The sequence below is a fragment of the Trachurus trachurus genome (genome assembly GCF_905171665.1).
Source record: "Trachurus trachurus genome assembly, chromosome: 2".
Classification (NCBI taxonomy): domain Eukaryota; kingdom Metazoa; phylum Chordata; class Actinopteri; order Carangiformes; family Carangidae; genus Trachurus; species Trachurus trachurus.
This window is the reverse complement of record NC_139914.1, coordinates 8,622,189-8,644,287: the sequence shown is the minus strand read 5'-3', so window position 1 is coordinate 8,644,287 and position 22,099 is coordinate 8,622,189. Positions and strand designations below refer to the sequence as shown.

Sequence of the window (22,099 nt, the reverse complement as noted above, 5' to 3'; positions counted from 1 at the left end):
CAGACTGTCTGAGTGGGCGCTCCCCTGTGGTAAAGCAAAACAAAACTGCTAATGAAGACAGGAGCGCTGGGTTTTGTGTTCGCGGTGGCCTATGAAAATGAAGATAAACCTCATAATGACGGTAATGGAAACAGTTGGCAGTGTTGTTATCATCAGTAAACCCCCCCCCAGGCCACCAAGGCACTCGATTTGTCAGGAACAGGCTCAAAAGAATAATCTAGCTGGAGTTGCACATTTACACTTTGAAATATCTTCATATCTTCAGGTAGGTGCACTAGTCCAGCTGCATTATGATGGGTTTTAATATTATGGTATGGTATGATGCAGAAGTGAACCTGCCAACAGCAGTTCAAAGTTTTATTTGCCATGGTAGGTACAAGGTAAAGCAAACACAGCAGGGACAGACTGCGCAGAAAAAGAGAACGATACGACATCGTGGAAAATTTAGCAATATTTAACATTACAAAATACGGCTGTGGCCAATCACACACACACACGGCATGCTGAGTGTGTGTGATTATTGATCGAAAAGCTTCCTGGAAACAAATCATCATTCAACGGACTTCCAGTCTCTGCATTTTTCATTGTTAAATATAACATTGTTTGTGGCAGTTTGTATGGGTTTATAACTGCTTGGCAGGGGAATAAACAATTAGAAGTGTACAAAACTGCATTGAAAATGCTACAGGAAAAAAAAATTACCCAATTAAAAAAGATGCCAAACAGCATTTCAAGAGAGGATGCTGAATTATTGAACCAGCAACAGAGTTTCCCCAGCTTAAGGGAACTGTCACCACAACGTAGCATGACCCCAGAGTGAATTTTGTACAACCATCACTTTTTTTTTTTGACACTGAGGTACAGTTTTTTTTAGCTGGGGTAATTAACATTGCAGTATATCCTCTTTTCAGGCAATTACCCCCGCGTGCCCGAGCTGTAACCGAGGCGCTGGGGAAGAAATCTGTCAAGAGGTGACAAAAGCCACCTAATGGAAAATCTGTAACTTCTACAACAGGCCTGCTCAATCAGTGCAAATCAATAGCCTAACGCCTTTCGCCAAAGAGATCTGAGCCGGACTGTGTTATCTAGGTAGGCTATACATCAAGCCCGGCCCGCCTCACAAAGGGGGGATACAGCTCAGTCCAGCTCCTCTGTGCACTCGCTGATTAAAAAGTCATATGCTGTTGAGTTCATAAAGCTTTATTTCAACCTTGATAGAAATGGAAAAAAAAAGAAAAGAAAAAAAGCCTCTTTATTCAGACACAAAAGAAAGCCGACAGCCGGTCGCTCAAAGAAAGTACAGCCTCTGGGTTAATGCACATATTGCAAAAAAATTTGAAAATAAAGCCCTGTTTAGATCAGTCAGCAAAAATATAGATATGAATACCAAGTAACGTACAAGGACAGTTTCCACTTCTCTGCACACCAGGTGCATCCAATCAGCATCAAGCTAAGCTACGTGTTGGATAACAGAGCCAGAGTATGGGTTTAAAACTCAGTACAAAAAACGCTAAATAAAGTCAGAGCAGTTCATCTCTCCATGGACATGGATGTGAAATTCAAAGTGATCAATGCTGCTTGGTTTTGGTGGGGTAGGGGGGTGGGGGTGGGGGGTTCTGTCTGTCACTCGTCGTCATCATCATCGTCGTAGTATCTGTTCCTCTTGATCTGCTCCTCCGCCGTCAGGCCTTCATCGCCTTCATCTTCCCACAGAGCAGCGGCGCCGTCCTTTCTTGTGACAAAGCTGTCGGCGCCCTCGTCTTTTGCTTTCGCGTCTCCCGTCTCCATCCCAAAATCCAAGAGGTCGTCCAGCGCCGACTTCTCCCCGCTGAAGATGTCGGATTTGAGATCAGACAGCAGGCTGGAGGTGCTCGTGCTCAGGCCGGCGAAAATGTCCTCCAGGAAGCTGGACGTGCCGATTTTAGGCTGCGCATGGCCGTCGTCCTCGTCGTCTTTGAAAGCGCACGCTGCCTCGGCTTCCTCCGTGTGGAAATGAGCGTCTGTATAGCAGTCTGTGGCTTCAGCGCGTTTGGCACCCGCTGGCACGAAAGCGTCGTCCCTCTGTGCCAAGCGCAACACGTCACTTGGCATCCATGTTGTTGGCTCTTCACAGCCGTCGGCCTGAAAGGAACCGGCTCCTGTGCTCGTATCTGTCGGAAACGGTGACTGATTCCTCTCCTCCTCCTCCTCGTCTTCGTCCTCATTAAGCCCTTGAAGCAGGATTTCACGGTCAAGCTGTGTCTGCTCTCTGTTATTGTTGTTATTGGAGTTTGCATTCAGCCCCTGCTTCGCCGCCGTCGCCTCATCTATCAGCGTGACCTTTGCTGCCATCGCCGCGTCTCTCTCCAACTGGCTTTCCCTCTCACCTGCTGCGCTCTCTGTCTGTCCGTCATGTCCGTTCACTCTCACGTCCTCCACACCTTTTTCTTTACTTTCTCCCTCATCCTTCTCTTGCTCTTTAAGACTTTCCACAGCTCCACGGCCGTTCCCATCACTTTGTTCCTTCTTTTCCACTCCAGGGTGCACTTCAGAGTCCATTTGGGAGCCCACTTGTGCCTGAGCCTCAGAGCTACTGTTTGACTCTTTAGTTTCTTGAGTGTGAATAACACAGGCTGGTTCCTCGGCGACGGCTACGGGGGGGGCTGGACTCTGCGGCTCTGCTGGAGTTTCTTCACACTTTCTCATACAGTCATTTTCCTGGGCTCCATTTTGCACTTCAGCTGCAGGTAGATCAGTCTCTTTAAACAGAGGCTCGTTCCGGGGGTCATTTTCCAGAGCTGAGCCCTCCTTCGGGGGCCACGACGGCTTTACCAACTTCAACTCCTCCTCGATGGTGAAGGCTTTCTTCGGAGAATCGCTCTGCGGAGGCCACACCACAGAAATCTTCGCTGTGGCCTTTTTGTTCTCATCCACTGACTTACTCGCGTCGTTATCCTGAGCAGTGGAACATCTGTACTCTATGACTTTCTTTTTAGGCGATGGTGATTTGACTTTTGGTTCAGCCGAGTTCTGCTGGTTCTTATTAGTCCATTGTTCTTTGTGTGGCTTCTGCCCAAATCCCTCATCATAATTCCCTTTGGACTTGAACAGTTGCTTGTAGTGTGGTTTGCAGTACATTCGTCCATGGAGAGAGGCGTAGTTGCCGAGGCTGGAGAGAAAGAGGAAGAGGGAGGAAAACAGACTTTGGTTAATAATGATGCGAGGTGAGGGAGCGACACGTCTCTGTGCCGTGTGAAGCAGCTTCACCTTAGTTTGCCTCTGCAGTGTTCACAGCGAAAGCAGCTTTTATGGAAGTTTTGTTTGTCTGCGATCAGTGACTCCATGGGATACACCCTCTTCCGACACACCCTGCACAGTTCGGACTCTGGAATTCGAGTTTTCTGCAAGAAAGAACAAGAAGGAAAAAGTTAATTTCACATCTGTGATGTCCCTTTTATTTCTACATGCTACATGCACTACATTCATTACATTTAATTGCTAATAAATCAGCATTAAAGTTGTGGGTACGAGGAGCTGATTTGGCTTTGATATATAGTACAATTACATACAGGTTAAGCTGAGCTGGAGCAGCAATTTCCTGCAGCACAGTCTCACTATTTCTATTTCAGTAAGATTTCTTTTAGCCCCTTAAAGTCGATGTACAGCAGCAAAGGTGCATTTTTTTGTGTGCAAATTGATTAAAATGACTGCTGTCATATGAACTATTTGTGTTTAAAGTTACAGTTCCTATTCTAACTATCATTACTGCTATAAAAAAAACTTCCCTGTAAAGTTAAATATTACCAGAAGACTCACAATGTTTAAAGAGAGAGCACAAACTAAATTAAACTGTATGACGGGATGAGAGCAAACACCATTAGACAGTTGTTATCCACTGTATTAGTGTGGCTCCTTCTGGATGTGCACTGTAGAAAAACAAACTATATTATAATTAGTATTAGTATTAGAAATGCAATTAGTTGACTACTCCAGTTCTGAGAGGTCTTTTCATAATTACAGCCACAGCTGTAGAGAGAATTACAAAACGGTCCACATTCCCATTCTGTGACCCCACTGTAATTATTTCGCTATTACAAAAAGAAAAGTTTATTTTCAAAATTCACATCACGGACATGGAAAAAAAAAAAAAAAAAAAAAAAGGTGAAACCTTATTTTCGACTGAAAAATAAAAATGAGGGTTGTTTTCACAGTGAAAACAACATCTCACGCTCAGGCAGAAAGAAATATTAGTTCAATATGTTAGCATCATCGCCGGCTCCACACATCAGAGGCATGAATAAACAGGACAAAACATAACCTGTGAATATTAAAAGGTGGCTAACTGCCAGTTTTTAAGCTGCAAGCTGCTCTGAGCTTCAGGGGAGACGTGTCAAATTAAAAAAATAAAATAAAAAAAACACTTCAAAGGAACTCAAGGGACATGAATAACAGCGTCAAACTCCTGTTAATGTTTCTCTTTCCACACAATGCAGACGATGCTTTCAAATTCCACACACAACGCATGTTAAACACACCGTCACGCTGGGTTTAGTGTCCTCATGCTGCACGCCGCGGTTTACCCGTCACGACAGTCTCCTGCTGGTGCGTTACGATCTGCGAGCTCCTCTGCTCCGTGACGCTGAAGCCCAGGTTCTGGAAAACTCCCTGGCTCTCCGCCCACGACTGCTGGAAGCTCCGGAGCAGCTCCTCGGTGGTGGCGTCGGGGGGCACGTCCACCGTGGGGACGCTCCCCCGCACCACGTCGGCGTAGGACGGAGGGTTGCCGCGGGTCCCGGAGCTCCCGGAGGAGTGCACCTCGCTCCTCGTCTCGCTGGTGATGTTCCCGAAGTCGTCGACGGTGCAGAACTGCTCGGTGACGGACGTCGTCTCGGAGTGACCGGCCGGCGGCTCCGAATAAACCGAGTCGGGTTCCCGTCGTTCTATCTGCTCCCTCAGCTCGCGGGCGGCCTGCGAGCCCAGCTCTCCCGTCTCGAACACGTCCTTTATGGCTTTAACGTTGAGGATCGGCACTTCCTCCGACCTCGGGGTCGGCGGGTCGGCTTCTGCGTCCTCCGTGTCGCTCCCCAGCCTCTCCGAGATGAGGATGGGGTCTTTCCGGGCGTACACTTTCGGTTTCGGGGATTCAAATCTGTTCACAAGCTTGGACAGGTCGACCCGCGGGAGATCCTCCTTCAGCAGATCCACGCTCAAGCCGTCGGGCGATTCCTCGGCGTCCTCTCCGAGACGCTCGGGGATATCGATGGGATCCTTCCTCAGGTAGGTCCGGTTCACCTCGGCCCTCTGCGCCTCCTCGAAGAACGACTTCTTATCCTTCACTGTCATCATGGAGTCGCCCGTCTCCACCGCCCCCTGCTCCTGCGTCTCCACGGGAGTCTGCCGGTCGCCGAACGACGGGGACGGCTGCTCTCTGTCGCTCTCGGGCGCCGGCGCGGGAGGCGGAGTGGGGGTGACGCAGTGGGACAGCTTGGAGCCGGTGGTGTCCCTCAGCCTCATCAGCTTCTCGGAGCGGCTCGTGGTGGGGGAGGGCGTGGCCCGGCTGAGGGCGGACGTGGGCGTGTACGTCTTGCGAGGGGGAGGCGGCGGCGTCCCGACCGCTTTGTACGGCGGCGGGGACGGCGTCACCCCGAGCGGAGAGTCCACCCTCCTGGATTCGATGCTGATGAAGGTGGGGGACGGCGTGCGGATGCTGGCCAACGGAGAGGACACGCTGCGCTCCGACACCTCGCTCCTCCTCTCCTCCACCACCACCTTCTTCTTCTCCGTTTTGGAGAAACCGAAGGTCTTGGTCGTGGCTCCACCGATGCCGACGGCGACGACTCTCTTGTCTGGTTTTGGAAGCACCGCCGGCGGAGGAGCTTTTATTTCTTCTCTCTCCTCCTCCTCTCCCTGCTTCTCCGTGGCCGTCAGCTTCTCCTCCAGAACTGTGAGCTTTGTTTGAACGTTGTTTTTCACATAGGCCATCATCTCTTTCAGCTTTTTCTTGCTTTGCTGTTTCGCTATTTCGCTGAGATTTTTCCTCTCATCCGAGCCAGTCACCCACTCAGGGAGCTCGCTTATAATCATCCTGACAGCGTTGGAGTCTATTTTGCTCGGCGTGCCCTCCAGCTCTTTTATTTGAGCCACCAGCCTCTGCATCACATTACGTCTCTCTATTTCTGTGAGTTCCTCCGAATGAGCCTCATCTCTCTGAGCCGTACCTTTTGTCTTCCCCACCTTTATCTGCATTTTGTTTGCTTCCTGCTGCTTTATCTGCACGTGAGCGGCCTCTCCCCTCTGAAGGCTCTGCTGTGTCACCACCACCACCTCCTCCTTCTTCTCCTCGTGCCTCTGGATCTGCTGCGTCTTCACGCTCTGCTGAGTGTGGGAGACGGAAACGTGGCCTTGCCCTTGATGAGCCGCTGCAGATGTTATCTTCGTCACCTTCGGCACTAGGAGCGAAACCGATGGCGACAGCTTCACCTCCATCTGCTTTCCCTTTTTCGCCTGAACCTCGGCCTCCTTCGCGGGCGGGGTCGCCTGGCTCTTCTTCTCCTTCACTTTCATTTCCGTTTTCATCTCGCTTCTCGTCAGCTGGACGGTTTCCTGACTCACATTTGTTTCACTCGTCTGTGTCACTTTACTTTTCTCTTGCTGTGAATGCATTTCGCTTTTCATTACTTCCTTTTGTCCCAGGCTGTCACACCTCTCCTCTCTCTTCTCCGTCGGCATCTTAAAGGTTTTCACCTTGAAACTCGGAGCTACCTTTGGAATTTTAGTGGGATGAGAAGGACTCATTTTCCCCTCCTGTGTCAGAGCCGCATTAATATTCTTTACATCCTCAGCTTTCAATGTGACCGCAGCCTGGCTTTGAAGATTTACATTTTCCTGGACGGCGCTCTGTGTGGCAGTGATAGACCTGGCGCTGGATTTCTTAATAAACTGCTTCTGCTCCACGACGGAGGAGGAGGTGACCACATTGGAGCATGACTGGACTTGGATATTTGAGGCCTCGTGGCTGGACTGAGAGACAGAGGCGCTCTGATGTCTGGGCGCGCTTTCACTCTTTTTAACAGCGTCGGTTGAAGTTGAGGTGGAGGCGAGTATTTCTTTTTCTGAGGAGTGCTTCTTCTCCATAGACACGTTTGAAGATCCAGTGGCTGATTTCTTATTTACCACTGGGATCAAAGGCTTGCTCAAAGGGATCTGGGAAGCGGCTTTCTTTGCAGGGGAGTGCTGCTGAGGCAACGCTTCTCCTTCTTCTCTGGGAACGGTCTTAACCTCTTCCGTCTTTGCTTTCGTCACTTCTGTTGACAGATTGTCTTTGTCAGAAACCTCATCGCTCGCTGGCGGAGAAGTGGGAGTTGTGACGCAGCTCCTGTCTGTTTCCTCCTTCTCCATCCTCTGCAGGCGGTACCTCTCCTCCGCCATCATGAGAGGGGTTTTAAACTTGCGGGCGTACGGCCTAGGGGTCGGGGATGGGGCGGGGTCTGGAGGTGGGGGCAGTTTGAGGGGTGGGACAAACTTTTTGGGTTCTTTTTGCACCGGTTTCACCAGCGGGGTGTTTGGTATTTTTGTTGTCGTCGTCGTCACTGCTGCGGATTCAGACTGGATCTGTTTGCTCGTTTCAATGTGTTGGATCGTCTCCTTCCTCACTTGTTGAACTTTAGCTTCTTCTTTATGAGCTGTGTGTGTTGTTTCTGGGCGAGGAGGAGGAGGGAGCTGAGGCTGAGGAGGAGGAGGAGGAGGAGGTGGAGGAGGGTCGGTTGCTTTTTCTGCCATTTAGGCTTCACCTGCACGGCCGGCTTCTGTATTTCCGGCGGTTTCGGCACTTTGAATAAAGGTTTGCCGACGGGTTTTGCCGGCTTTGCAGGAGGAGGAGGAGGCTGAGGCATGGCGTTAAGCTCCTGCAGGGAGGGAGGCGGAGGGAGGAAATCCTGGCCGCTCATAGAGGGAGGTGGAGGAGGAGGAGGAGGGAAGAATTCAGCTTCGGACGGAGGAGGAGGAGGAGGAGGTGGAGGCGGAGGCGGGAGGTCGCCGAACACCGGGTTCTCCATCTCCGGCGACGGCGGCGGAGGGAGGGAGAGCTCCGACTCCGAGGGCGGGGGCGGCGACGCGGGCGGAGGGGGGAAGTGGATCTCCGGCTTTGCCTTTTTGATCATCCCTTTCCCTTTCATATCAAGGTTACGGTGATCGCTCTTCATGTTCTTGACGCTGTGCTTTTGCATCACGGCCTTATTCTCAATCTGCCTCTGAGACGTTGTCGCCGTCGCCGTCGCCTGCTCCGACACCGTCACGTTCTGCCGCTGTGTGACACTTTTCTCCGTCACCGTCGTCTGCACCTGTTTGATCGTCTTTGTCTCGCACGTTTGCTTGTTTGACACGCTCGTCTTTTGCACGTCTTTCATCACACTCACATCAGCCGCTTTCGCCTCTGTTTGTTCATTATGAGTCGTCTGTTTATTCTTTATCATAATAGGCTTAGGAGCTTGTATTTTCTGCGGCGGCGGGGCTTTCTCCTTCTGCTCCTTCGTACTCTTCTGCTGCGAGGCCCCTGTGGGATTGTCTGCCTTGGCTTCAGTAACAGAGCGGCCCTCCTGGGTTATTACCTGTGTTTTCACTGATTTGCTCTCCATGTGCCTCTGTGTGTGCTTCTGTGATTCACTGCTCTGGGAGAGGTTTTTCACAGCGGGGGCTGGATTGACTGCCACACTCTCACTCTTAGCTTCATCTATGCAATCATGCTCCTTTTGCTTTACACTTAATGGGTTTTTCGTGGGCGCTTTTGCTTTTTTCTGCGGATACATACGTTTGGGTTTGGAGTACTGCTTTCTCTCCATGAGACACTTGATGGCCCCCTGAACGTCCCCTCTGACGACTTCCTCCTTTTCTAATTGCGTCGCCTCCTGTCCCTCGTAGAGACACTTGATGGACGTCCTCACGTCCCCCTCGATGCTGCCCCTGCGCTGCATCCTGGGAGACGTGTTCGTCTCCAGGAAGAGCTGCATCGTGGCTCTGACGTCGCCCTGTTCGCTCACCTGATGCTGGAAGACCTTTTTCTCTGACGACGCCTCGTGTAAACTCTGCATGGCGGTGTGGATGTCTCCCTTGACGATCTCCTCTTTCTCCACTCCTTTCACAGTTTGCGTCGCCTCCTCCAGGGACCTCAGGGTGCCTTTGATGTCACCTGGCACTAAATCTTCAACAGTCACTTCTGTTTTAGTCGTCGCAGATTTCTCCAGCGACTCCAGAGCGCCTCTGATGTCTCCCCTGACGATTTCCGGCTTTTCCATTTCTTTGGCTTGACGCTGGGCCTCCTCTAGAGACTTCAACGTAGTGGATAAGTCTCCCTTCACCACCTCCTCTTTTTCTAATACCACTTTCTGATTGATAGCCTGGGTCAGTGAGTCCATGGCTGCGCTGAGGTCACCTTTAACGATATCCTCTTTCTCCATGTTTCTAAACGTGACAGCTGGCTCCATCATGAAGACTTTAACATTGCTGTGCACGTCACCGGGAACGATATCCTCCTCCGCCACGGTGCGGCCGACCTGCTGCTGCTTCTTCCTCAGCAGTATCTTGGTCTCTTCGATGTCGCCTCCGATGATTCGCTCCTTCTCCACCTTTTCCTCCTCGACTTCATCCGATTCACTCTGCAGCTGCTTCAGGTAATCCAAAGCTCCGGACTCGATGCAGGTGGAGTAAAAGCTGACGTTGCCCCTCTCTGTGTCGCTAACCTTTATCCTTCTAGCGTCTTCTCCACCCGAGTTGGAGAGAAGACGATGAAGAGTCTTGCTGACGTTCCCTTGAATGATATCTTCTTTCTCCGTACTCCTCCTCTCACCTTTGTTGAGGAGGGAGTAGATCGTCAGCCTCACGTCTCCTTTCTCATCCTCTTGAATCAGAATGCCGCGATTGGAGGAGCCCTCGTCCTTTAGCAGGTTGTTAATAGCCTCCTGAATGTCACCGCGGATAATTTCCTCTTTTTCAACGTTGACTCCCCTTTCCTGGTTGAACAGCTGCTTCACCGTGGTGTTGATGTTGCCCCGCTCCTCATGGTCGATGGTTATCCCCCTCTCCGTGGCCTCTCTGCGGTTCAGGAGGTTCACCATGATGTTGCTCAGATCCCCTCTGATTATCTCCTCTTTCTGAATCTGTGGCGCGTCCTGGTTCATGAGTTTGTACTTGGCCATGCGGACGTCGCCGATCTCGTCGGTCTGGATGAGAATACCCTGCGAGTCCACCATTTTCTGACAGTACAGCTCTTGAAGTGTGTCTTTGATGCTTTTACCTAATATTTCCGTCTTCTCCGTGCTGCTCTCGTTGAACTCGTGGAACGGAGTGCTTTCAAATAGCCATGTTGTTGACTTCACATCAGCCTGTGGGATTTCCTCCTTTGTCACAACAAGCTCAGTGCCATCAGCGTCTTTGATACTGTCGAGAGGCTGCTTCTCAAAGAGCCAGACAGACTGTGTGACGTCCCCTTTCATTACTTCCTCCTTTGTCACTCTCTCCATGCCATCGTACTCTGCGCCTTCGCCGTGGATCTCATCAATGGTGCGGGTTTCAAACATCCATGTGGCAGATCTGACGTCGCCTTTCTGGATTTCGCTCACACTCACGGTCCTGATATACTTTTGAGACGTCTCATCGGTTTCAAAACGCTGCTTGTTTGTCTGCACGTCACCGCCTTGGATATCAGCCACTGTTTTTGATCTGACTTTTATTTCCTCTGTAATTTCATCCAAAGGTTGCGTTTCAAACCTCCATCTGGCAGAGCTCACGTCTCCTTTGTTGATGCCTTCCTCAGTCACAGCCTTAATAACGTAGACCTCCTCTGAATCTCTAATTGAATCCAGCGGCTTTGTTTCAAACAGCCACCGGGCCCCCACCACGTCGCCCCTCATGACTTCCTCCTTTGTGACTGTGGTGACTTCATGATAATGGCCCTCCTTGTCGCAAATGGCGTACAGCGGCTGACTTTCAAACATCATGGTGTAATTTTTCACATCCCCTCTTTCCGTTTCATCTCGAAAGATACTGGTGAGTTGAGAAATATCAGTCTCAGAGGACTCCTCTTTAATTTTATCCAGGGAGAACGTCTCAAAAATGAATCGGCCTTGACCGACGTCGCCGCCTTGAACATCAGTCACGGTGCGGGTTTCCCTCCCCTCTGTCACGTCTTCGCGGATGGCATCGATGGGCTGGTTCTCGAACATCCAGGTGCAGTTGCCCACGTTTCCCTTCTGGATGTCCTCGGCCTGCTGCGTCTTCAGCCTGTGCATCATCTCCTCGGAGGTGGAGGTCATGATGTCCGAGGAGCGGTTCTCAAAGATGTACTTCATCCTGGAGACGTCGCCCGACTGGACGTCTATTTCCGTAACCCTCCTGAAGGAGCTGTTGTCTTCTCCGGTGATGTTCTCCAGGTTCTCCGTTTCAAAGAGGAAGCGAGCCAGGCGCACGTCTTTTCCCTGGATGTCTTCTTGGTTGACGGTGCAGGTTTTCAGAATGGTCTCGGACTCGGACTCGGACTCGGTGTGATCGCGTATGTTGTCGAGCGTCTGGGTCTCAAAGAGCCAGGTGCACGTCTTGACGTCGCCTTTCTGCACTTCCTCCACGTCAGTCTCGCTCTTTTCCCCCTTTTCATACAGAACGTCCATCGGCTGAGTCTCGAATAACCACTTGCAAGTCTTCACGTCGCCTCTTTGTATTTCAACGCCCTCCTCGGTTTTACGCTCTTCGTCTTCGCAGTTGCTGAAAGATTTAATGGCATCGAGCGACTGAGTTTCAAACAACCACTTAGCAGTTTTGACATCGCCCGATTCGATCTCCTGTTTGGATATACCTTTGATGAGCTGGAACTTATTGATGCTGTCGTCGAACTCATCGATAGGACGCGTTTCAAACATCCACCTACAGCTGCGCACGTCTCCCTTCACGATCTCCTCTCGCCTCACGGTCTTCACCTCGTGGTAGTGTCCAGAGCTGTCCTGCACGGCGTACATAGGCGTGGATTCAAAAAGAACTCTGTTGGATTGGACCGACCCACTTGTGACGCCTTCAACTTGGATTTTCTGCGTGCCTTCGCATTTACTCAGATCCATGCTTTCAAACCGTTCCTTATAGTTGCTCACGTCTCCTTTGTCAAGATCTTCAATGTTCACAGTCCTTGTAAACTCCTTTTTCTCCTCCCTGATGTTCTCCAGAGGTTGGCTTTCAAACACCCACTTCTGATGCCTCACGTCGCCCTTCTCTTCTTCCGATGCAACCATCTTCTGAAGTTTCCCCACTTCCAGCAGTTCTTTGAGATTCTCCATGGGAACCGTCTCGAACAGATGTTTCGCCGATTGGACGTCACCTCCGACGATCTCCTCCGAGGGTAAAGGTCGAGCGTTGACGTCGTCTTTCAGAGTATCCATGGGCTGCGTCTCAAAAGTCCAACAGTGTTTCCTCACATCAGCTCCGATGATTTCCTCCCTTTGTTTCCTGGAGGTCTCCCATTCCTCGTCGTTAATAGTGTCCAGGGTCTTTGTCTCAAAAAGCCACCTGCCTTTGTTCACGCCACCTTGAGCGTTGTCCTCCATCGAAATACCACAGATCAGTTTCACCTGAGAAGGGTCTTTGCTGATCATGTCCAGCGGCTGGGTTTCAAACATCCACCGTGATGTCTTCACGTCTCCTTTCTCCACAGTCTCCTCCCTGCGGATGGTGGTGATCTCCAGCATCTCCCCCGAATCCCCCCTGATGACACACATGGGCTGGGTCTCGAACATTCTGGTTGTGGTCTTCACGTCCCCTTTGATCTCCTCCAGCTCTGACTTCAGGTTCAGGAAGTGGCTTTCCTCAATGGTTTCTGTTTTGCCGAGGGAATCCAGATGTTGGGTCTCAAAGAGATACCTGGCGGTTTTGACGTCTCCCCCGGTGATGTCTTTGGTGACAACAACCTCCTCTGTCTCCTGCTCGTCTTCTTGGTAGATCTTATTCAAATAATCCAGTGGCTGCGTCTCAAAAAGCCACGTAGCAGTTCGGACGTCTCCTCTCGCCAGATCTATGGCTTTCTGTGACTGCTCAGCTGAAGTGAGAGTCTCTGTCCCGAGAGCATCCATGGGCTGAGTCTCAAACATCCAAGCTGTGTGTCTGACGTCCTTACCAGCGATGATTTCCTGCTGAGCAATATTACTCACCTCGTTCTCGTCTGGGGTGTCGTCTTTGATCGTGTCTAGCGGCTTGTTTTCGAACCTCCAGCGCATGGACTGAACTTCGCCTTTTAGGATCTCATCCCACTCCACGTCTTCCCCATCAGGGCTCGAGCACCGACTTGAGCCGTTGCCATCGTTTTCAAAGATGTAGCAGGCCTGTTGGACATCGCCCATCACTTCCTGGCTCTCCAGGTCCTTCCTCTCCGCTTCTGTGAGCTGACTCAAGAAGTCCGCTTCGAGGCTTTTGCGGACCTCTGGATGAATGTGCTTGTACAGGCGCTTTAGCTCAGCCATACTCTTGTGTTTGATATATTGCTCCTTATTAACAGTTTGCTTATGTTGGGATGCCGACTCCTGAGTCTGATTGGTGTTCTCCTGGACGTCCTGTGACACCTGCACCAGGTTTGAAGGCGGAGGAGGAGGGAAGTGGTCTGTTACCTCGTGTCCCACTGAGGAGCTGGACGTCATCGACGAGGCAGCCGCGGTCTTCACAGTGGAGGAAGAGTCGTAGCTCGTCATTACCGACGCTTTGGAGGACTGATTAACTGGCACCCACTGAAACTGGCTGACATCCACGTCAACCTTTGGTTCGTGAGTTGTTTTGTTAGAAAAAGAAGAAAATTGTGCACTAGTTAAAAAAATCTCAGACACTTTTTTTCATGTGAAGATGAAGATAAAAAGGACAGCTTAAAAACTTACAATACTCTTCATTAGAAATGATAATTTTATAAGTTGTGCAGCAGATGAGTCAATTTTATTTTCCAAAGCTAGAAAACAGAACAACAAGCCTAATTTGGATGTTCGAGCACAAATACTGACGCTTCATTTTCTATTATGTACATTACTAATTACAGCCGTGATTGAAATATTCATTGAAGATCACTTCAACTGCAGGCAGTAATATGAGTTCAAGACTTAGACTGGATATTCCTTTTAACACTGAAAAAAATATTTCAGACTGTGTAATGACATGAGGTCTTTTATCCATTCCAATTTATTCTCCATCAATGCATGGCATGAGCAATTTCCTTTTGATGATTTCATGATGTGGCCTCATCTTCATACTGATATTTCATAGAAAAAAAACACACACCAAACTCTCATCTATTTAGATAAACAGACAGCATCATTACCTTAATTTCCTTGGCTGGCGCAGCTTCCTCAATCGTTTTTTCATACTGCTGCTTCAAAGCCTGAGTGGAAACCTTTGGTAGGTCCTCTCCTCCGACGAGCATAACTGAATTAGACACAAGAAGAAGGCTGCCTCATTAAGTCATTCGCAGTGAGGGAGCTCAGGGGGATTGGAAAGGGAAATAAATCATTTCATTAAAAACCTGAGTAGTTTTCATTTTCTGAAACCGTGCAGCGGTGATTGCCCAATTTCCACTTTCCAATATTTTACCTTCCTGACTCTGCCCTGATTAGATTTGCTGCTATGCACTGAATAGAAAATCATCTGCACTCCAACTCATTTTTATAGCTCATCCCTTATTCACCCATAGTAGGAACAATCATTAATATACAGGACACAAGCAGAGGTGTGATAAAAACGTGCAAATTACAATATAAAAAGGCGTGTGTGCATACTAACCTTCTTCATTGTAATGGTTCCCATAGCTGCCAGCCACATTGTTATGGTGGGCTCTTTGATCATGGACCACCTGTGAAAAGATGGTGGCAAATGATTAGCACACTGGCAGCTCCTCAGCAGCAGGTGGTGTACTTTCTATATGATGTACATTAAAGGGATAGTTGAACATTTTTGCAAATTGGCCCATTTCCATAATCCCTATAGTCATAGCAGTAGATTCATTACCTTTAATTGTCGGTGCAAGCTTTTTTTAGAACGGCGGAGCAGAGCCGCGAGCTGCTCAGAGCTATGCTACGGAGGCTAATGGGATTTCTTTGTTTCTCTCATCAAACTCATCAAATACACAATCCAACATGCTCTGGTGGACAAGTTTTGACCTGCACATTCACCACGCTATGAGATAATAACAGAACGGTACGAGTTTTCGAGGCAATTTGCCAAAATGTTGAACTATCCCTTTAAATACAGCTGAAGTCCTGAGGTAAGAGACAAAGATGTGATGACACGGTGGTGAGTGTGTACCTCTTGTTGACTGTGGAAGATGGCTGTCGTGGGTACCACCTCCCTGGCACTGCTTCTCACTGTCACCTGCGAGGAGCTCGACACTTCCTGCCAAACACATTGAGACAGGAATGAAGCGTGATGGCCACAAACACACACAGAGGAACACACAGACACTAAAATGTTATCACCTCGTGACTCTGAGCTCTGAAAAACAGCAGAAGAGTCGTTTTTATATTATGAAAAAGCTTTAATAAAATCCCTCTGTGACTGCTTACAAATGCTTTTCCATTACTGCGCCGCTTCAGAGGGAACTAGCGAGTTTAAATTCCACTGAAGGAGGATTTCGGTGTTGGAGAGAAAACAGCAAAAGATTACGAAAAGTCTATGAAACCGCACCGACCGTTTCCTCCAGCGAGCTTCATGCAATTTGAAGGAGATGAAAGAGAAATGTGATTTTTGAGCTTGTATCCTCTGCTGTTAACATGAAAGATACATGGATGGTGATGGTGCTGGTGTGTGTGTGTGTGCAGGGTGGTGGCTGTGGGTAGGGTGCTGTACTGTACTTGGGAAAGCACTTATGTTGGAATAATACAATCTTTCCAGATGTACGGCCGGTTTTAAAACACAGCCGGGATATTACACCTGTGAAGGAAACCGGAGCTGGAAGTGGTTTTTTTCCTGTTGCAGCACTGAAGCAATAACTTGATCAAACAGACTCAGACATTTCCTCCTCACGAATATCACTATGTAAAATTTAGCATTCAGCGAGGTCCTTGTGCACTCGATGAATCCGCTCTGCCTCACGCCTGACTGAGCAGATGGGGAGGACGCGTGGAGGGGCAGAACTGACCTTACTTCACTGAGATCCAACCCCCCCCCACACACACCCACACCAATCCCCACCACCACCGCCGCCGCTAACGTGTTCTGGCATTTTCCCCATGCGCCGGGTGACGGTGGCAGACAGATGAGCAAAGTTCAAGGTGTGCTCTTGGATTTGACCTGCAACATCATTTCAGGAGGGGCGCCCAGTTTTTTTTTCCAATTAGGAGCAACAGCAGAATGTAAACAGGAGCGGGAAACAACCTTTAACCTGCCATCTTTGGTATCTCTTCACTGTTTTATTTTATTTTTTATATATATTTGTTTCATTCATTGAAAAAAGAAAATAAAACAATTAAAAAAAATAACAATAATGTAATTCCTCAATGAAGCAAACTTATGTTATCTACCCCTTTTTTCACAATTTAGATAATGTGCAGTCATACTTTACCCATATATCTATACCCATACAGTTCATTTCCTCTAAACAAAAGCTGCATACTCAATATGTGAAGATATTATCACACACATTCTCCAGTGACTTCTTGTCTTGGCTTTATGAGAAAGTTGCTGCACGAAAAGGAAACGTGTGATTTGTGTATGAAACACCTGTCTGGAAGATAAAGCAGACAGCTAACTAGCTGCTGAAAGTGTTCCTCAGTGTTTATGCAAAGATTTCCCCCCCTTTTTCATGAGATGAATATGTGGAAAAATCTCATCCCTGGAGTATAGAAACATACAGTGCATGTTTGATTGGTTTCTCACCTGCACGGATTTCTGTTGGTAATGAATCTGAGTGACGCTGGACTGGGAGGACGAAGACGTGAACTCCTGGTTCTCAAACTGTCTCTTCACGCTGGCCAGGCCACCAGGCAGCGAGCACGCCTCCGACTCATCCATCATCTATAGGCAGAAAGCAGATAACACAAATTACATCTGGAAATCTGTATATGTATGATAGATGACACACCGCCAGCCTATATGCCTTATACTTGGGATTTGAGAGATTGGATTTGACTGTGACTGCGAATACTCTCATTGTTTGCGAATGTGTTATATATTCACTTATGCTAATATAAAAGTGAGTAGAAATGCATTATGCTAATAGCCTACTTTTGGAAACATCAGCAGTGTCCGTTCTCCTTTAGACACGGTATGAAAAAAACATCAACGATGGAGATTAGATGGTTTGTGTTACAGTAAAAGTGGTAGGTGAGGTTTTGTACTGTAGGGAACAGAAAAATACTTGATATATAGACATCAATAGTTGGGACAAAAAACTTTTCAATAACTGTTATCAAGTTACAGAGGAATTTATTCCCCAGGATTGTAGAATAAAAAATCTTCTTTGCAGAGATGAGCAGTGTAGGAGACGACTGTTTACATCTCATTGTAGTCGATGCATAAAATCCTCCGCTGGTCATATTGACTCCATATTGACTGTATGATACTATAATCTCCTTTTCAGATTATCAATTACTTTCCTGATAAAATATTCATATGGAGGCCTCCGCATATATAGCTTCTGGGAAAGTGCAGTATACTGTATGGGAGTCTCCAAGGTTGCTGCTGCTGTGTGTGTGTGTGTGTGTGTGTGTGAGAGAGAGATTATGCGTTTAAAAAAAAAATGCAAATTAGCGATGCAATGCAATTTGCAAGTTATTGCAGAGGAGTTTAGGTCAGTGACACTTTCTGACAGGGCACCGTGTTATCAATATTTTACTCCTCCAGGGTATAATAGCTCCATTGATATGACATGAAATCATTTATAATTACTGCCATATAATGTCGACTTCATTATGTATGCAGGGGGGTTCAGACACTGAGTGTGTCTGCTGCTCTGTTTCTGCTTCTTTACATTTTCTCATTGTATCATATCTTCTCTTGAACAGAAGCACCCAATTAATCCTGGGAATTCCATCCTGATAATTTGGTTTGTCAATTATATTTTGAGATGAACCGTCACGTCAAGTGCACAGACTGCGATGTGTTCAAAGATTGACTCTTCCTCTCATCATTGCAGTATTTATAATAAAGATAAAGCCATAAAATGCTTTAGATTAGCATACAGACTGGAAACATGGAGAGAAGCTAGCTCATCTGGAGCTAATGATTTTACATACATCATGTATTTTAGTGTAGAGTAGTTACATTGGATAAAGCGGATTGTTTTCCCCAGATTTCATTGGTTATGTTACTGTATGCTGAGCTAACTGCTTAGCTTAGCTTAGCTTAGCTTAGCTTAGCCATGTAGCTTCATAGATCAAAAATATTGATTTTAAGGACTGAGGTCATCATATCTACCGGTAACCATCTAACTAAGAAAAATTACGTTCCTAAAATATCAGTGTTCTTTGGAGGAGGAAGAAAGGTTGTGGTTTTGATTAAATGCTAATAGAGCAAACACAAGTTGCCATGTGCTTTTACTGCCTATACACAACTATGGTATAGAAATGTGTAATGAATGACACTTGTTTGCTGCTTTCTTCACCAGCTATACCTTGTGACATCACTACCTTTGTTTCCTTTTGAATGAAAATGTGGAGGACATAATGGTTGTAGCAGTAGAGTGCTAAATACAGTATATATATATATGTGTATGCAGGGCGGGAAGTCATCATCTGAATGACACACTGTCACTCGTGTGTGGACACGTAGACAACAGCTGCAAAATGTGGAGGAAAAACACGACTCCAATGACCCCAGCACTACACACTGTCACACACACACACACACACACACACACACACACACACACACACACACACACACACACACACACACACACAGCTGTCAGTAGCCGCCACTGTCAGTCACCGAAGTGAGTCATAGGTTATTGAGTGGAGCTGCTGTTTGGGACGACCCACACTTTTCAATCGCTGCTATTAAGCCATCAATAAACTAATATAAAGGATTTGTCGAGTTCATCCAATGGGGGTTCTTTTCAGGGTGATTATGTGCTCGCAGCCATTCATTAAAAGCAACATGCCACTTGTGGCCGAGCTTTGTTGTGTTGCTGGAAAAGCACTCTGCGTTATGTTAACACCTCTCCTCTGTGCTGCTGTACGGCAGTAAAGCTTTGCCTCAAGTGGCTTGTTGCTCTGCAGACCTGTGACCAGCTAACAGCTATAACGCACTCACTGAATATTAGCAGGATAAAGTTATGCTGCAGTTATTACTATTTAATTATGTTTAATAATTCACTGTTTTAATTATCTATCAGAATGTTTTTAATTACTTTCTGACTCGTATAATATTTTTGGTTACGCACCACTGATTTATCATCATCATTAATGATATCAGTCTTATGCAGAGTGTCTTGTCCTGTCCTGTCCTGTCCTGTCCTGTCCTGTCCTGTCCTGTCCTGTCCTGTCCTGTCCTGTCATGTCCCAAGGCACCAGGAGGTGGCAGGTCACCACCTGTAAACACCTGGTTTGGTCCAATTACATGCTTGACTTTGATTATTGAAAGAGAATTTGTTTTTCGACCTGAAGGTTTTTTGAAGATTAAGTTGGAAATCTTTCAATATTGTCAAAGCTGAACTTCACACCATCATCAAGAGGACAACATCTCTGGTATTGGGTTGCAATGTCAATGTCATGTTCTTCCTGCTCCTGATTCATAGCAGTATTTTATTTTAAGCTGTACCTTATCTGCCTGCTTGTTTTTGTCAGTTCTGTAATGCTGATAACAGTAAAACTGGCGCTGCTTCATTTCCTGATTTAGCCGGATATTCATCAAGTCAAGACCAATTTTTTCTTTTTTTAATCTAACAAGGTATTATACAATTAAAGTGTGTGTGCGCCTGGAAGAGGGAGTTTATATAAAAGGAAATTTCATTAAATCCTGTCAGATTGATAAAAATTGATCAGTGGTTGAATGAGTTTTGACAAGTCAATATAAGAAAACTATGAAACTTCTTAAGGTTGAGGACTGACCTCCAACTTCAGAGCTGCCTATTACTGGCCAATCTCACTGATATTGCTTTGTACCTAAGCTACAAAAAAAGTTCACTTTGGGAAAAACAGATTGTTTCATCTATATATTTTAGACACAAGCACAAATTATTCATTTATGTTATCACTGGGGCTATATGAGCTAAACCAGCAGCAGATCCTTCCAGATTGTGGTCTAATAGCTGCTGTTTCTGACCCAACTCCCCTCCCATCAGTTTGACTGGTTTGTTTAAACTCAACTGTAACATCTGTGTGCTTGAACGGACATTTTCAGTTGGTATACTGCTTTTATTTTAAGAACTGAGCGCTCACACACACTGTGTAATGGCCTTGGCTGACTAACTGCTCATACAGCTGGATTACTGGGTTTATAAAGTGGAGGCAGCCTCTTCAAAGCCACTCAGGCTTTTCATCTGTCCTTGGTAATGACTAATAATACAGCAATACTCAGAAATGGTGTTGCTTTGTGGACTTGCTTTCCACAATTTTTACACAGTTTGTCACAGAAAACCCTTATTTATAATTTCTATTCCAGTGAATTTCAACATTTTTTCCATTCTGTTTTGCTCCACTTGATTGTGAATTACTGCATAATGTCTAAAAGCCTGTCTAAAACAGATTTATTACTTGCTCTGTTTGCAAAATGTATTAACTAGACCCTGTGATCATTATTACATGTGGCATTATTAGACTTTCACAACCATCGAGACACTCTTGACAAAACTAGTCAGTCAATCACTAATTCTGGCTTGTAGCATTTAGTAGAGGAGTAAAATTATAAATTAGGATTCTGACGTTATTTCAAGAAGTAAAAACTGTGCTCCAGTTTAGCAGCGGAGTAAGTGCAGGTTCCATGTTTTGAACTTGATCCAACTGCTGTGAAATGAGGCTTATGATTTCCTAAATGCACTGTGTGGGAAGATTATTGATACATCCTGCTGAAGCAGCAGCTCCCTGTGTGACATGACTGCTGATGATTCATACCGACTCCCATTCACACTCTTGAGGTTTGGTTTATTTCCCCATCCTGCTCTGACCCCAGTGACACATTGACAAATAGTCCCAGAGCCCTGTGTGCTGTAGCTCCCGTCTCCTCCTCCTCCTCCTCCTCCTCCTCCTCCTCCCCTCCGTTCAGCCTCTAACAGCCCAGAAACAGCAGCAGATTTATTCCCTCCCTGGATCTGAATGGCAGAAATGTGGTCGTAAACTCCCGTCACGTCCATCACACAATGTCAGTTTAACTATTTAATCAAAACACTGTACACGCGCTCTCTGGTTGCCCTGTACATCCTCTCTGCCGTCTCTCGTTGCATCCTGTGTGGGGGGGGGATTGTCTTACCGCTGCAGAGGAGGAGCTGCTGCTTTCTGTCTTGGACACGGCAGCTTGATACATGGCCAGCCGCTCTTTCACCGACACCGACTCGACCTCCTGGTCCTCTCCTCCGCTCGGGGTCCTCTCCTCAGGAAGTCCTGCCCTGGATCGAGCTGGGCTGCCTGCAGCTGCACACACAACCATAAAAAAAACATTAATTTCAAGATGCAAATACCTTTCATTGATGCATTCAAACCAGACTGAGCTGCATCCTCTTGTTCAATATGTGTTTTCTGAGATCTGCTGATATTTACAACCTTATTATTACTCTCTTGGCTGCTTGGCGAAGCTCAGACAGGGCTTGGCCTTTTGTAATTAGCCTTAAGGGACCGTTTTGTGTATATGATCTTTCTGTCATTACACTGGAACAGGTGGAGGCGACTGTTTTTGCAAGAATCAATGGAATAGATTTTTTATTTAGCTGCTGCAGTCAGAAGAAGATCCTTGTTAAAATATTACATAATTACACACAATTCTTCAGATAATGTGCACAGTCAGCTGCTGCCATTGACATCCAAAGTGTTTTACGGTGCTCGATACATTTGTGGTTTTAGAAGTAAAGAAAAACTCAATCTACGTAGCAACAGATTGGTGAGCGCTTTGTTGTGACATCACAAAGTTACATAAGTCCTGACGGCTCGTTTTAAAGCTCGGTATCTGAGCTTTTATACTTCCATAG

At 47.1% G+C, this 22,099-nt stretch overlaps 1 protein-coding gene and 1 pseudogene across 2 annotated transcripts in view; one reads left to right on the top strand and one right to left on the bottom strand.

Moving 5' to 3' along the window:
* Positions 1-2,985: 2,985 nt before the first annotated feature.
* Positions 2,986-22,085, bottom strand: LOC310999358 (uncharacterized protein). Its single transcript, XM_083989739.1, is given in 9 exon segments — positions 2,986-3,148; positions 3,247-3,380; positions 4,560-7,734; positions 7,737-13,757; positions 14,309-14,412; positions 14,767-14,836; positions 15,289-15,375; positions 16,858-16,995; positions 21,388-22,085. Coding segments are annotated over 8 exon segments (9,867 nt in total). The 5' UTR covers positions 21,565-22,085; the 3' UTR covers positions 2,986-3,148; positions 3,247-3,285.
* LOC310997544 overlaps positions 21,905-22,099 on the top strand; it is a 12,706-nt pseudogene continuing 12,511 nt past the window's right edge. The window contains exon 1 of the transcript in view: positions 21,905-21,913. The product of the transcript in view is annotated as an uncharacterized misc_RNA (transcript). The remainder of the gene's footprint in view (positions 21,914-22,099) is intronic.